At 47.8% G+C, this 17,043-nt stretch overlaps 1 protein-coding gene across 2 annotated transcripts in view; it reads right to left on the reverse strand.

Annotated features, from left to right (window-relative positions):
* Window positions 1-3,149: 3,149 nt before the first annotated feature.
* The window catches only part of LOC310766099 (transketolase-like protein 2), a 31,504-nt gene continuing 17,610 nt past the window's right edge, over window positions 3,150-17,043 (reverse strand). For both annotated transcript variants that reach the window (XM_083622054.1, XM_083622053.1), the window contains exons 10-15: window positions 15,618-15,774; window positions 11,085-11,215; window positions 8,629-8,712; window positions 6,116-6,212; window positions 4,857-4,976; window positions 3,150-3,918 (exon numbers count right to left, since the gene is read on the reverse strand). In XM_083622054.1, coding sequence (XP_083478180.1) covers window positions 3,746-3,918; window positions 4,857-4,976; window positions 6,116-6,212; window positions 8,629-8,712; window positions 11,085-11,215; window positions 15,618-15,774 — 762 coding nt within the window. In that variant the 3' untranslated portion in view covers window positions 3,150-3,745. The remainder of the gene's footprint in view (window positions 3,919-4,856; window positions 4,977-6,115; window positions 6,213-8,628; window positions 8,713-11,084; window positions 11,216-15,617; window positions 15,775-17,043) is intronic.

The following is a 17,043-nucleotide window of genomic DNA, read 5'->3' on the forward strand; positions in this document are numbered from 1 at the left end:
TTAAAGAACTGTACGTATTATATTATACTGTCTCCGTATGTCTCCGTGTCATGGCGTTTCAGTTTGGAAAAAGCACTTTTTGAGTAATGATGCAGAGCCCGTTGCCCCAGCTATAGGTAGGGGCTTTGGGGCAGAATGGGAGCAGCTTACAACAACCCCTGCCCCATTGGGAAGGCCATAAGCAGGACCTGGGTGCAACAGCCCTCTCCCCTCCTGTGGTTTTCAGCAACTGGCGTTCAGATGAAGACTGGCTCCACTACTAAAGGTAAAGGGACCCCTGACCATTAGGTCCAGTCGCGGACGACTCTGGGGTTGCGGCGCTCATCTCGCTTTATTGGCCGAGGGAGCCGGCGTACAGCTTCCGGGTCATGTGGCCAGCATGACTAAGCCGCTTCTGGAGAACCAGAGCAGCGCACGGAAACACCGTTTATCTTCCTGCCGGAGTGGTACCTATTTATCTACTTGCACTTGGACGTGCTTTCGAACTGCTAGGTTGGCAGGAGCAGGGACCAAGAAATGGGAGCTCACCCCGTCGCGGGGATTCGAACCACCGACCTTCTGATCGGCAAGTCCTAGGCTCTGTGGTTTCAGGTAGCACACAGCAATTCTGGCCATGAGCATTGGATATACTTTTCCACCATAAATTTGTCTAATCTTTTAAATTGTCCAAGTTGGTGGCATTTTCTTTTCTCTGTCTTGAATCTTCCAACATCCACAGTAATAGAACTGCAGGCTTGAAAGGACCACGAGGGTTATCTATTCCAACCCCCTGCAAGGCAGAAATCTTTTGCCCAGCATGGGGCTCAAACCTGCCACCCAGAGATTAAGAGTCTCTGCCAACTGATCTAGAAAGATTCCAGCAATTAGGTCTTTAGTCACTGCAAGTCCAGTCACATTGGCCGTCAGAGCATGACGACAGAGATATTCATACCCTGCCTTTGAGCGTAATACTTCTTCCTTCTGCCACGACTTGCTGATCAAAGAATGAGCTCAGGACTTAAGATCCTGGAAAACCTCAATTTGTGAGTAATTATATTTAAGTGCGCGTGAATTGTGCAACGCTCTATACGTTTAGTCTTCGATATTAAATCTTTCAAACTTCTTAATTGTATCTCCAGGGAAGTCGTTCTACTTAATGTCCATGCTTAAAGAATTGAGCCAATCTGTTAAGAAAGAAATCACATCAAACTCCTCCACGCAAACGAAGGTTACCCCTGCAGGCCAGATTCCCCTGTTCCACTACACAGAGCGCTAACTCTCTCGTCACCATTTTTAAATGATTAAACTTGTCCTTTTGCTTTGGGCCCAGATCCCTGCATTTGCTGTCTTTGCGGTTTCTTTTAACTGTGACACCACAGACTCTGTTTTCACTTTCAAAGGCTATGACTGTTGTCCAGCCAGCCAAAACAGCTTTTATAGGGTTAGTTATGGGGTGTTGGGGGAAGGGTAGCCATGCCCCTTCTGGGGTAGTTGTCCACCTTTGGTCCCCACCCAGCACTCAGCTCCCACCCGTTTGTCCTAGTTGTCGTCAGCATGCAACAGCCACAACCCAGGAAACGGCTTTGACTGGCCAGCAAAACCAGGCGGGGGAAGTGAATTGGTCTCAAAGCCTCAGTAAGTTAGGGATTTCCCCTGCATGCAAAGATAGGCTCCAGCAGATTGAGATGACAAGATCAACGGTAGGTTCAACGGTCAAGAAGGTGGTGTTCTAAGAATTCTAAGGTCCCAAATATAAATGTTCATAAACGTACAAGGCAAACACATACATAAGTATATAAACCACGTACCTGAAATAGTAAAGGTAAAGGAACCCCTGACCATTAGGTCCAGTCGTGGCCGACTCTGGGGTTGCGGCGCTCATCTCGCTTTACTGGCCAAGGGAGCCGGCTTACAGCTTCCGGATCATGTGGCCAGCATGACTAAGCCGCTTCTGGCGAACCAGAGCAGCGCACGGAAACGCCGTTTACCTTCCCGCTGGAGCGGTACCTATTTATCTACTTGCACTTTGAGGTGCTTTTGAACTGCTAGGTTGGCAGGAGCAGGGACTGAGCAACGGGAGCTCACCCTGTCATGGGGATTCGAACCGCCGACCTTCTGAGCAACAAGTCCTAGGCTCTGTGGTTTAACCCACAGTGCCACCTGCGTCCCTTCAACGGTCAAGAAGGTGGTGTTCTAAGAATTCTAAGGTCCCAAATATAAATGTACAAGGCAAACACACGTATATAAACCACATGCCTGAAATTATAGTACAGGAGAGAAATCCTGACTCTCCCAAATTGACCTCAATATATTTCTCTGCAAGGAGGGAGAAAATGGGGAGAGCCTTCTCTTTTTCTTTTTGCTTACAAATCCTGTCTTAAGGGCATATTTGTGTATGAATAGGGCGAGCCTGTGACCTGGATTCAGGAACTAAAGTATTAACCATCACAAAAGAATGGCCGGGCTGCCCGGGTGATGCAATCAGTGACCATTATTAGGTATCCTGGCAGGCAGGATTTCTGCTGTAGACTCGCCTCCTTCAGTGATGTATGTATGATGTTTTGGGGGGTGGTCTTGAGCTACAGGGTGGGCAATTTCAAAAGTAAGGGTTTGCATACCACTGTTCAGGGTTCTCCTCCCTCCTGCATGTGGTGAGAGGATCCTGCTGCAACAGTTAATAAAGATCAGGCTTACTAGCTGCTTTGCTTCTCAATATACTCTGGTTGGCCTCTGTTATTTTCTCCTACCAACAGGAAACCCACGCAAGGACTCTGTACGGGCTCTTGGGTACCCCATAAGGGAAAAGGAGCAGTTTTTTCTGCACGAGATGTAGGTGGGAATCGTCAGCTTGGGAAAGGAGCCCATCTTGGAATTTGCTGACACCAACAGATGAATGTATAGCCTTGTTCTTGCCTCTGATGTTATTTTTGCTTTGCCTGATAAGGCCGCTGGTTAGTTACCAGATGGTAACTCTGTTTTTTATGTGACTTAATTTCTACGTATGCATAAAAGCTAAGGCAAGAGAATGTCTCTAGAAGTTTAAGCCTGTGGACTCCATTTTGCAGCCAAGTGATGCGTTCTTAAATGTCACAGTGGTGTGTTTTATTGAAGAAATCCCTCAGAGCTGCCCCTTACTGCAGAGATAACAAACACCTCACGAAGCCAACAGGTGATAACTTTTGTTTTTTATTGAGTCGCCGGGTGAACACTGTTTGTGGATAGCAGTTACAGTACAAGGAAAAACAGGGAAACGGCCCCTTCCGTTTCCGACTAAGACAACAGAATTCACAAACGGAACTTTTTGTCAGAGCTATATGCGCTTCCGCAGTCAACATTTACTCATGTGTCAGTAACCTTTCCTGCTGGAAACTCTACCCAACCTGCCCATGGAATGTCAGGCTTGAGAAAATAAAAGCCACAGAAGTTAGGCGTCAGGCACAAGGGTAAAAAGGTTCAAGTAAGACAAGCACTATTTATTGTTCCAATAGGACGACCGGGACACTTTTTGGGCCTAGGTGATGTGAGAGACGTTTGAGAGCAAATAGAACGGCTTGGGGATGGAGGGGAAACGGGGACAGGACGGTCATTTGGTCAGTTAAAAGCTCCATTCTCACTCAGCACAAGGTCAAAAGGGAATGCTAGCAGCATGTCTGTCAAAACTGGGACGGAGAAGTCAGACAAGGCTGTGTTAGGGGAGACACTTTTTGCTCTTCAGAAACAAAACTCCACCGCCCTCCCCGACCAACCTCAAGGCAGACAAGGGGAATCAGTTGGCAAAAGTGTTCTTCACGGCGGCCACAATATGCTTGGCGCTGATCCCAAATGCATCCAGGAGCTCGCTGGGCTTCCCGCTGCGCGGCACGGCCGACACAGCCAGGCTCTGGACCAAGATGCCGGGTTCTCCGGAAACGGCCGCCGCCACAGCCTCGCCAAGACCTCCTAGAAAGAGAGAGGGAGTATTTTGGAGCGTGATCCACGAAGAGATAAAGAAAATATTGAGAATATCATATAGTAAAAGGCCAGAGGCATTCCTTTTAGGAATTTTAAATGACAATATTCCAAAAGACAAAACTATTTTTTTCTTATACGCGGCGTCTGCAGCAAGAATCCTGGTGGCTAAGTACTGGAAAGGGAATCGGGTACCCACTAGGGGAGAGTGGATATGTAAGCTCTCAGAATACTTAGAATTAGCCAAATTGACAGACATAATAAGACAAAAACCAAAAAGTGAAGTAAAAAAAGAATGGGAGTACCTAAATGAATACCTCAAAAGTCAAGGTTCGAGGGCAGAAATCTGGCTGAGTCTGGAATAACCTTGTGAAGTGAAAGGATATGAAAGAAGGATTTATATCTAGATGTTAGGATAGAGATGATAAGGAAAACAGGAAAACAGGAAGACACAATGAGAGATAAAGGAGGTGCTGTGGGATTGGTGGAAGTCAATGTCTTGTTGTTGTTTTAGTGTTCATAATATTAACTTGTAAGATATGGATTTGGGTTTTTTTGTTTTGTTTTGTTTTGGTTGTTGTTTTTTTAGTTTTTGAATGTTGATTTTTGTGTTTTGTGTATTGTTATTTTTTGATATCTTTCGTGTTGTTGTTGTTGTGTGGAAATTACTAATAAAATTTATTTTAAAAATCAAAATTTTTTAAAAAAAGAGAGAGAGAGAGAGAGAGAGAGAGAGAGAGAGGGAGGGAGGGAGGGAGGGAGGGTGGGAGAGGGAGGGAGGGAGGGAGGGAGGGAGGGAGGGAGGAATCACTATCCAGAGCGTGCAACCGTCGAAGGAGGGCGGCAGGAAAAAGTCAAGAAACGCGCCAGAAATTGATGGGAAATGTGCCATTCCCAGGTGCCTTGCTCCACAGCCACAACCCCCTTACCCTCCTTGTAGTGGTCCTCCACGGTGATGATTCGGCCTCCAGTGGCTCTGGCATTGGAGATGATGGTGGCGGCATCCAAGGGCTTGATTGTAAAGGGGTCGATGACCCGGATGTGGGTGCCTAAAGAGGAAGCAAATGGCTTATGGGAAGGAGCATCTGGGGCTGGGCGGAAAGGAGAGATGCCATCAACACCCCAAACCTCTGGTAAGACCTGCAGCCGTCCGTTATTCCTGCTAGATCCGGAACGTCCAACTCCCAATAAGAAGAGGAGTTTGGATTTGATATCCCGCTTTATCACTACCCGAAGGAGTCTCGAAGCAGTTAACATTCTCCTTTCCCTTCCTCCCCCACAACAAACACTCTGTGAGGTGAGCGGGGCTGAGAGACTTCAGAGAAGTGTGACTAGCCCAAAGTCACCCAGCAGCTGCAAGTGGAGGAGCGGGGAAACGAACCCGGTTCCCCAGATTACGAGACTACCGCTCTTAACCACTACACCACACTGACTCCCAAGAGACTGCGATCTACTCCCAGAAAAAAACCTGGCAGTGATCTACCCAATTTTTTTGAGGGGGGAGATCAGAGTTGTTGAGCTTTCTTTACGGGTGGCAAACCAAAAGCGTTGATCTTTTTTTAGGGGGGGGCAGGTCAAAGTTGTTGACACAGTATGGGCACAGAATTAAAATACCGCATTTTTCGCTCTATAAGACACACTTTCCCCCTCCTAAAAAGTAAGGGGGGATGTGTGTGCGTCTTATGGAGCGAATGCAGGTGGGAGGCTCTGCTCAGCGCTCCTTTGAAAGAGCACGCAGAGCGTGTGTGCAGCTCTTGGGGGCTTTTCCCCGAGGAGGGAGAAGGGCAGGTGCCCTTCTCGGGGAAAGCCTGCAAGCGTTCTTTAAAGGCAGCGCTGAGCAGAACCTGGGATGCATACAGGCTCTGCTCAGCGCTCCCTTTAAAGAATATTTTCCCCCTTGCATTCCCCCTCTAAAAACTAGGTGCGTCTTATGGTCAGGTGCGTCTTATGGGGCGAAAAATACGGTGGATCGCTCACCATCAACACAACCGCTAACAGACGAACACAGCGCTACAGCAAATTAATAAGAAAGGAACACTAAACACAGCACAGGGGAAGACCGAGGGGGACGGAGACATTTTTATAAACAACATGAGCGATAAGGATTTTGTCAATCGCAGTCGACCGATTGGACACCCCTGGACTAGATGAATCACGGGGTCCCGTCCGACGCTACTGTTCCGATTACCTTGCTTGGCCAGCTCATCAGCAGCTGTGATGGCCTCGTGGAGGGTGACTCCTGCCCCAATGACGGTCACCTTGTCCGCATCGTTCTTACGCACAACCTATAGGGACACGGAAAATGACTTGTCAGCCAACAAACTAGAACTATTCTATCCCCAGACAGAGATGGCTAGGTTTTAGCCCTGCAGGTATTTGGACTGCAACTCCCATCATTCCTGGCTATTGGTCATGCCGGCTAGGGCTGATGGGAGCTGAAGTCCAAAACATCTGGAAGGCAGAAGGCTGGTGAAGTCTGGTGCTAGTGGTTGACACATGCATGGCTCTGTAATTCAAGTATTCCTGCATACCCTTTTTGGTCTGGTATATGGACATTTTTTGGGCTTCAGACATCTGAAGGCAGCTCTGTTTAGGGAAGCTTTTAATGTTTAACAGACCACTGTATTTTAATACTTTGTTGGAAGCCGCCCAGAGTGGCTGGGGGAAAATAAAACCGTATTTTTCGCTCAATAACAACAACAATAATAAATTTTATTTATATCCCGCCCTCCCCAGCCAAATCCAGGCTCAGGGCGGCTAACAACAATAAAATAGTACAACAGTCTAAAATCATTTCTTTATAAAATTAATTCAAATCCAATTGATGGCAACCATTAGGCTAAAGTTCTGTGAAGATTGCCAAGGAGGGAGTCAGGCTGCGCCCTGGCCAAAGGCCTGGTGGAACAGCTCTGTCTTGCAGGCCCTGCGGAAAGATGTCAAGTCCCACAGGGCCCTAGTCTCTTGTGACAGAGCGTTCACCAGATTGGAGCCACAGCCAAAAAAGCCCTGGCTCTAGTTGAGGCCAGCCTAACCTCTCTGTGGCCTGGGACCTTCAGGATATTTTTGTGTAAGACACGCTTTTCCCCTCCTAAAAAGTAAAGGGAAATGTGTGTGCGTCTTAAGGAGCGAATGCAGGCTGCGAGGCTAAGCGAGAAGCCAGAACAGCGAGAGAGGGCGCTGCGCTGCGCAGCGCTCCCTTTCGCTGTTCTAGCTTCTGGCTTAGCCGTGCGAAGCCTCCGCAGGGCAGTGGGGAGCCTTCATCCCGCTGCCCTGCGGAGGCTTCGCACAGCTATCCCTGGCTTTTGCGAGAGGTGGGTGAAGGGACGAGTGTGTGGCTCTGTCCCTTCCCCCACCTCCCGCAAAAGCCCCCAAGAGCCGCGCTTCCTTTAAAGAGTGCAGGGCTCTTGCGGGAGGTGGGGGGAAAGCCAGGAGGCTTGCTTTCGCTGAAGCCAGGAGGGCAAGAGGGATCGTTGCGCACCGATCCTGCTTGCTCTCCTGGCTTCAGGGATAGCCCCGCAAAGCCTCCTGAGCGAAGAGAGAGGAGCGCTCCCTCTTTGCTCAGGAGGCTCTGTGTTGCTTTCTTATTTCTTGTTTTCCTCCCCTAAAAACTAGGTGCATCTTATGGTCCCGTGCGTCTAATAGAGTGAAAAATACGATGGTATTGTTAATATTATTAGGCTTCAGAAGATCTGTTTGTTGCAGCCTTGGTGCTAAGAACAGTGTTTACCAAATTTGGGTCTCCCGCTGTTTTTGGACTACAATTCCCATCATTCCTGACCACTGCTCCTGTTAGCTAGGGATGATGGGAGTTGTTGTCCAAAAACAGCTGGAGGGCCAAGTTTGGGAAACCCTGCCCTAGAACATGGGGAGACAATGCCCCACCAATTAAGTCCTATGCTGCCTGCAACAATATCGCCTCTAAAATTCACAGATTGCCTCGCAGGGGGTGGGACTAGGTGACCCCTGGGTCTCTTCCAACTCTACAATTCCACGATTCTGGACCGGCACAGCTTTGTGGTGTCGATGTGTGAATGAGACAACAGTGCAGAGAAGAGGGGTTTGAATTTTTTTTAGGCACCAGGGAATATTCTGGGGCAAGCGGGACCGGAGTAAAAGGATGAGCTCCGCTCGAACCAGACCACTGGCACTTAAAATCAAAATGGTTGGTTGTTGGTGCTGACCTTTAAAGCCTTAAACGGCTTCTGTCCAGTATACCTGAAGGAGCATCTCCACCCTCATCATTCAGCCCGGACACTGAGGTCCAGCTCCGAGGGCCTTCTGGTGGTTCCCTCGCTGTGAGAAGCCAAGTTACAGGGAACCAGGCAGAGGGTCTTCTTGGTGGTGGCGCCTGCCCTGTGGAACGCCCTCCCATCAGATGTCAAAGAGATAAACAACTACCAGACTTTTAGAAGACATCTGAAGGTAGCCCTCTTTAGGGAAGTTTTAATGTTTAATAGGCTATTGTATTTTAATATTCTGTTGGAAGCCATCCAGAGTGGCTGGGGAAACGCAGCCAGGGTATAAATTAATTATTATTATTATTATTATTATTATTATTATTATTATTATTATTATTAATGGGGCAGAGCAGCTTTTAAATTGAGGCACAAAAGCTGACGAGGGTCCTGTTCAGAATGACTCTTCCCCCCCCCCCAAAATGCAGACGGTGAAACTGATGAAAAATCAAATCACACCCTTTACCTTGGCATGGCCAATCCTGAACTTTTCGTCCTGAGAGTAGAGGACAGGAGTCTCTGGGCGGCTGGTTCGAATGAAGCATATCCCCTGAAGGAGCAAAGATCACATTTCAACGAAAGGGAGGCAGCAGGGCTCCCACTTTGTGTTTACACACATCCTGGGGTACGACAGGGTCAGGCACGAGGGGTCAAAGATCTGCAGAAGCTCCAGGGTTGCGCTGATAAAAACGCAAAGGTTGCCTGGAGCGTGCAGCAGCGCAGAAAGAACGATGCACTTCCAGAAACGGTAGACTGGAAGAAGACGCCTGGAGAAATGACTAATCTTATCGTGCAACCTCCACCACAGCAAGCTGTCGCAGATAATACAACGGTGGTTGGTTTAATCACGGCTGGAGAGGGGGAGGCAGCCAATACGAAGGAAGTTGAGCAGTTGGGGGAGTGGTGCAGGAAAAACAACTCACTCCTTAACTTAAAGAAAACAAAAGTGATTATTGTGGACTTTAAGGTACAGGGACCCCTGACCATTAGGTCCAGTCGTGGTCAACTCTGGGGTTGCAGCGCTCATCTCGCTTTACTGGCCGAGGGAGCCGGCGTACAGCTTCCGGGTCATGTGGCAAGCATGTCTAAGCCGCTTCTGGCGAACCAGAGCAGCGCACGGAAATGCCATTTACCTTCCCGCCGGAGTGGTACCTATTGATCTACTTGCACTTTGACGTGCTTTCAAACTGCTAGGTGGGCAGGAGCAGGGACCGAGCGACGGGAGCTCACCCCGTCGCGGGGATTCGAACTGCTGACCTTCTGATCGGCAAGTCCTAGGCTCTGTGGTTTAACCCACAGCGCCACCCGCGTCCCATTGTGGACTTTAGGAAATGTAAATTGAATATTCAGCTGCTCATTATTGAGGGGAAGTGTGTGGAAGAGGTCTCGGTGTTTTGACTTCTGGGAATGGAGTTGAGAGATGACCTAACCTGGGGAGAAAACAGCAAAAACCTGATGAAGAGAGCACAGCAGAGGTCATATTTTCTGAGAATCCTCTGGAAAAATAATCTCTCAAAGGACCTGTTGATGGCATTTTACCATTGTACTACTGTGGAGAGTGTATTAACTTATGATCTGTGTGTGTGGTTTGGGAGCTGCACGGTCAGGGAAAAAACAACGCTATCCAAGGTTGTAAAGACTGCAGAGAGAATAATTGGGTGCCCTCTTCCCACCTTGGATCAAATCTACGCTTTCAGGTGTCATAAGAAAGCTGCAGAGATAGTGCAGGATAGTGCGCACCCCGGAAATGATCTCTTTCAGCTTTTGCCTTCTGGAAGAAGGTCCAGGGTTATAAAGACTAGGACTAGCCGCCTGAGAAACAGTTTTTATCCAAATGCGATTTTGGTTTTAAATGCAGTGTAAGGTAGTCTCTGGGGGAGCATACTGTATTTAATTATGGAGTATCAGAGTTTTTAGGGGGCTAACCAGGCTGGGATAGCTGGGATAGCAGGCTTGTTGGTTTCTGAATGTCTGATGTAGATTTTTTCAATTTCGTTGTTCTGTATGGGACAATGACAATAAAGATTATCGTATCGTATCATATTGTTGTGGCTTCAATGTAGGAGTGGGGGGTCTCAGGGCCAAATGGGGCCCCCCAAACATTGCTTTGTGCTTTTGCCTGGCTGGGATGCATTCCTGAACTCTGATCGTCCCTCTTGCTTCCCTGGGTAGAGAGGGGGGTGTGAGCGCACGTACAAACCAGCCTCTTGCAAAATTAACATCCCTTGCTCCACCCACTTCCGCCTACAGCCCCGCCCACAACTGGCGTGCGGCCCCTGAAAAGCTGCCCCAAAAGGGAATACGGCCCTCGGCTGAAAAAGACCCCTGCTTTGCACAATGTGCTTTGCGACAGCCAACGCTGGAAGATACAGTGGTATACCTTGGGTCTCAAACTTAATCCGTTCCGGAAGTCCGTCCCAAAACGAAAGCGTTCTTAAACCAAGTCACACTTTCCCATAGAAAGTCATGCAAAACGGATTAATCCGTTCCAGACTTTCAAAAACAACCCCTAAAACAGCAAGTTAACATGGTTTTTACTATCTAACGAGATCACCGATCCACAAAATGAAAGCAATAAACGATGTACTGCAGCCGCACAGTCAATCCATCAGTAACTGAACTGGGTTCCACACAGTGACAAAAACAAACAAAAAAGAGCCACAAAAACAAAAACGCAAAATCAATAGCAAAAACGGACAGACCTCAGCGTAACACTCAAAGCGGAGCATGTTCGGCTTCCGAAAAAAGTTCGCAAACTAGAACGCTTACTTCCGGGTTTGCAGTGTTTGGGCTCCAAGTTGGTTGAGTACCAAGGCGTTTGAGAACCAAGGAACCACCGTAAATCGGAGAGCTGTGGTTTCCCCTTCTGCTACCCCCGAGCCAGCAACAATGTTTTAACTGGACGCAGGCAGCCTCGCTTACCTTGGTGTTTGCAGCCAGAAGGACAGCATGCTCAGTGGACACAGCGTCGCTGGGGTAGAAGACGGTGCAGCCCGGAATGGTCCTGAACATGGCGATGTCCTCCAAGGCCATCTGAGAAGGTCCGTCCTCACCTGGGGAGGCAGCGGGAACAGCGTGACCCTCCAGCCGCAGGCCAGAGAAAGCTCAGGAGCCCATGCCATGCCAAGGGAGGGAAAGACAACCACAACAGCGCCTCCTGGTGCTACGATTCCTGCATTGCTGGGGGTCGGGCTAGATGGCCATTGGGGTTCCCTTCCAACCTTACGCTTCTGCGCAAATTGTGCAATGCAGCCCAAGTCTCTGGCTCTGTACCTAAACTCGAATTTAGTACATGGCTGCTCAACCAAGTACAGTGGTACCTCGGGTTACAGACACTTCAGGTTACAGACTCCGCTAACCCAGAAATAGTACCTCGGGTTGAGAACTTTGCATCAGGATGAGAACAGAAATCGGGCTCCGGCGGCCCGGCGGCAGCAGGAGGCCCCATTAGCTAAAGTGGTGCTTCAGGTTAAGAACAGTTTCAGGTTAAGAACGGACCTCCAGAACGAATTAAGTACTTAACCCGAGGTACCACTGTACAGGGGAACATCTGGTCGCGAATGGGATCTGTTCCGGAGGCTCGTTCGCAACATGAAAAGAGCGCAACCTGAAGCGCCGTATCTGCGCAGGTGCGCAGTGTGATTTGGCACTTGTGCGCATGCGCAAAGCGCAATTTAGCGCTTCTGCGCATGCGCGAGCGGCGAAACCCAGAAGTAACCCTTTCCGGTACTTCCAGGTCACCGCGGGATGTAACCTGAAAGAACGTAACATAAAGCAAACATAACATGAGGTATGACTGTAAAGGGGAACCTTGGTTTTCAAACCTAATCCATTCCGGAAGACCATTCGACTTCTGAAACGTTTGAAAGGCGAAGATCAAAGGGCGGTTGCCAAAATCCATTGAAAAAAACGGAGAAACGCAACATGGAAGCCGTTCAACTTCCGAGGCACGTTCGAAAACGGAAGCAATCGCTTCCAGCTTTTCGGCATTCGGGTTCCGAACTGTTAACCAACGGAGACATTCGAGAACCGAGGTTCCACCATAATCAAGGGAATCCAGACAGAGGGCCTTCTCAGTGGTGGCTCCCACCCTGTGGAACGCCCTCCCTTCAGATGTGAAGGAAATAAACAACTATCCTATCTTTAAAAGACATCTGAAGGCAGCCCTGCTTAGGGAAGTTTAAATATTTAATGCTGTACTGTTTTTAACACTTGATTGGGAGTGGCTGGGGAAACTCAGCCAGATGGGCAGGGTATAAATAAATAATAATAATAATAATTATTATTATTATTATTATTATTATTATTATTATTATTATTAAGCATCTGAAGCAGAACACAAGCCAAGTGTAGCATCCGCAACCCCCCCCCCGGAGGTGGTGTGTTAACATGCCGGGATAGCAGGACTTAGGCCCCCCTCACCCCAGCGCTTTAACTGCTCCACTCCACTCCAAATTAGTTCAAAGCAAAATAGAAACCAGAAGAGGCAACGCACAAAAACACTCCGAGCAGGTGCAGTTTCGCAATTCTCAGCCTAACCTACCTCGCAGGACCGTTGTGAAGATAAAAGGGGAGATGGGGGGAGATGGCAAAGTAGAGAGCCCTGGACCCCTGGGGGGGGAAGCAGGATACAAAGGGAACAAGAGCTTAATCTTCACAGCCAAGAAGAGGAGATGGAGAGAGAAGCAACCAGGAACGTAAACCAGGAATCAGCCACCCTAGTTTTAACAACTTGGGACCTGAAGGAGTGTCTCCACCCCCATCGTTCTGCCTGGACACTGAGGTCCAGCTCCGAGGGCCTTCTGGCGGTTCCCTCCCTGCGAGAAGCCATGTTACAGGGAACCAGGCAGAGGGCCTTCTCGGTGGTGGCTCCCGCCTCCTGTCAGATGTCAAGGAGCTTTACAATATTCCAATATACCTGAAGGAGCGTCTCCACCCCCATCGTTCTGCCCGGACACTGAGGTCCAGCTTCGAGGGCCTTCTGGCGGTTCCCTCACTGCGAGAAGCCAAGTTACAGGGAACCAGGCAGAGGGCCTTCTCAGTGGTGGCGCCAACCCTGTGGTACACCCTCCCATCAGATGTCAAGGAACTAAACAACCACCTGACTTTTAGAAGACATCTGAAGGCAGTCCTGTTTAGGAAAGTTTTTAATGACTAATGTTTCAATGTATTTTTAATATTTTGCTGGAAGCTGCCCAGATTGGCTGGGGAAACGCAGCCAGATGGGCGGGGTATAATAATAAAATTATTATTATTATTGGAACCAGAAGGGACGCGGGTGGCACTGTGGTTTAAACCAGAGCCTAGGACTTGCCAATCAGAAGGTCAGCGGTTCGAATCCCCGCGACGGGGTGAGCTCCCGTTGCTCGGTCCCAGCTCCTGCCAACCTAGCAAACATCAAGTGCAAGTAGATCAATAGGTACCGCTTCGGCAGGAAGGTAAACGGCATTTCCGTGCGCTGCTCTGGTTCGCCAGAAGCGGCTTAGTCATCCTGGCCACATGACCCGGAAGCTGTACGCCGGCTCCCTCGGCCAATAAAGCAAGATGAGCGCCACCACCCCAGAGTCGGCCACGACTGGACCTAACAGTCAGGGGTCCCTTTAACTTTACCTCCAAGTTTGCCATACCCCAGAGATGCCCCCAATTTGATTGCTGGGACTGGCACTCTTACAGGTGCCAATTCTGCATTTGTAATAACAAGATATTTTAGTGCAGAAGCACATAGACTTCGGAACTCCCTGCCTATTGATGTCAGGCAGGAGGTTTCACTGTACTCTTTTTTGGTGGCTGCCAAAACCAATTTTCTTTAGACAAGCCTATTCAGGTGCTTGGGTAAAGTTTTGTTCTGCTGTTATTGTGACTTCTGAAAATCTTAAAACTACCGTTCCCAATTCTTCTGATGGATAAATTTGTTGCTTTCTGTTTTTTTGCAAACCGCTTTGAGGTTTTTCCACAATGGAGCGGTGAATCCTTTTTATGAAGAAAGCAATAATAAATACAGTGGTTCCTTGGTTTACAACTGTAATCCGTTCCGGAGGTCCGTTTGTAAACCAAAACAGGTTGTAACCCAAGGCAAGCATTCGCCAATAGGGCGCCCCAAAAAAATTTGTTCGTAATCCAAAGAAAAGGTTGCAAACAAGACACGCACTTATGGGTTTGACGTGTTTGTAATCCAAGACGTTTGCAAACCAGTTACCACTGTACTTTCCGGTCAATGGTGCCCTCCTGATGTTTTTCACAGGAAAATGCAAACAAATCAGTTTGCCAACCCAGGAGATATATATATATATATATTAAAAAATACAAAACAGGGGAGAGCACACGAGAGAAACCTCCCACTACAAGAGGCTTCTCCCCTCAAAAGCCAGTCACTGATAACCAACGTCAGTTCATTTACGGCAAAATAATTTTCGCCCCTGTGCTTTTCTTTTTTTAAAAAAAATCATTTTTATTGATTTTCCAATAAAAAAAAACATCCAATTAATATATCTAATCATAATATTCCAATTAAAATAAAAAAGACCAAATTATAGTCCAAATTACATTTATGCCCCTGTGCTTTTCTGAAACTACGAAGATAGAAGGAGATGCACCTTAAAAGGGGAAAACGAGAGAAAAAACAGGATGGGAGTAAGGAACTCTTGCTTAGGTGGAGGAATGGGGCGCCGGGGGCCACATAATGTGAGGCAGGGGGCCGCATGCAACTCCTGAGCTGTCGGTTGCCCACCATGAAGCTCGCTGGGTCATTGCGGACCAGGAACCGCCTCTTAGCCTCACCTACCTCGCAAGGCTGTTGTAATGACTTTTCCAATTTCCAAAAATTGGAAAAGTGGTATAACATCGACAAAAACAGAGTGGCTTGCCAAATTACCAGAGTATTACACTATATCCAAAACAATGGGAGAAATCGGAAGGATCTCAAAAGAGAAGATAGACAAGGACTGGAAGGTGTTTAAAGGATATTTGCAAAATCATATTGAAAAATCAGAACTCCTATTAGAATAAACAAGTTCCGTTATAAATGCTGAAACACTAAATAAGATGGCTAACAATGTGACAGAAAAAGAAGCAGAAAGTTGGTTTTAAAAGTGTGTGAAAGAAAGTAATAGAAGTGGAAGGAAACTGCAGTTGAGTAGATTGGAATCTAACACAAGGTGATGGGAAAAGGAAGTATGTGTGGGATTGAGTGTGGGTATGTATGAATATTTTTAAGGGCTGTATGAAATGTATGTTTGTTTGTATATTCGTAATATGTATGTATTAATGTTGAATTATTTTAATAAAATAAATATATTTAATTTTTAAATTTTTTTTACAAATTTAAAAATTTAAAAAAGCAAGGTTGTTGTAATGAAAAAGCGGTGGGGAGAAGAAAGACCCGCGAATGCCCCCCTCAAGCTCCTCTGAGACAAGGAAGGCCGTAAGTGCTATGAGTAAGGCAGGCCCCATACATACCGATGGAAACCCCACAGTGGGACCCACACAGCTTGATGTTGGCGTGGGAAATGGCCGCCATCCGGATGTGGTCGAACGCCCGGGTGAAGAATGCCGCAAAGGAGCTGGCAAAGGGGATCATGCGGTTCCTGGCGGCACAGCCAAGGGCCACGCTGACCTGCACAGCGCAAAACAAGGTTAGCAGCAGCAGTAATAATAATATTAATAATAAGAGTAATAATAAGAGTACAGTAGTAACTCTGGTTGCGAACGGGATCCATTCTGGAGGCCCGTTCGCAACCTGAAAAAAACACAACCCACATCTGCGCAGGTCGCGATTTGCCGCTTCTGCACATGCGCGTGATGTCATTTTGCACATTTTGCACATCTGCGCATGTGCGAGCGGCAAAACCCAGAAGTAACACATTCCGTTACTTCCAGGTCGCTGTGGGACGGAACCTGAAAACGCACAACCTGAAGCAAACGTAACATGAGGTATGACTGTAGTAGTAACTTGGGAAGACAGGACAACTCATGCCAGTGTACTGGAAGAAGCAAAGATCACCAGTGTTGAAGCAATGATTCTTGAACATCAACTTCGTTGGACTGGTCATGTTGTGCAGATGCCTGATTATTGTCTTCCAAAGCAACTGCTCTATTCCAAACTTAAAAATGAAAAGCATAATGTTGGTGGTCAACAAGAGAGGTTTAAAGACTTGTCTCAAAGCAAATTTTAAAAAATGTAGTATAAACACCGACAACTGGGAAACACTGGCCTGCGAGCGCTCCAGTTGGAGAACAGCCTTTACCAAAGGCGTTACAGGCTTTGAAGACACTCGAACTCAGAACACAAGGGATAAACGTGCTAAGAGGAAGGCATGCTTGGCAAATCCACAGCGTGATCAACTCCTGCCCGGAAACCAATGTCCCCACTGTGGAAGGAGGTGTGGATCCAGAACTGGCCTCCACCGTCACTTACAGACTCATTGTTAAAACCGTGTTTATGGAAGACAATCTTACTCAGCTACGAGGGATCGCCAAAGAAGTAGTAATAATAATATTTTTTTACTTGTACCCCACCTATCTGACTGGGTTGCCCAGCCACTCTGCGCAGCTTCCAACAGAATTTATTATTGTCAATTTGTTCCCATGTCCCATTCAAGGGTCTCAGGCTGGTGTTTGAAGCCCTCAACCCCTCAAGGCCCCATATATATGAAATACCATCTCCTTCCCAACAGACCCTCTCAGGTGCTGAGTTTGGTGGAAGGGACCCTCTTGGCAATTCCTCCGCCCTCACGAGGCTCAGGGTAGCAGCAGCCTGGAAGAGGGTCTTCTCTGTGGTGGCCCCAAAGCTACTCAACTCCCTCCTCACAGAGGTGAGCCTGGCGCTGTCACTGGACAGCTTCTGGAGTGTGCTGAAGAAGCACCTCTTTGCCCTGACCTATGG

This window comes from Podarcis filfolensis, assembly GCF_964270895.1.
Source record: "Podarcis filfolensis genome assembly, chromosome: 7".
NCBI classification, from domain to species: domain Eukaryota; kingdom Metazoa; phylum Chordata; class Lepidosauria; order Squamata; family Lacertidae; genus Podarcis; species Podarcis filfolensis.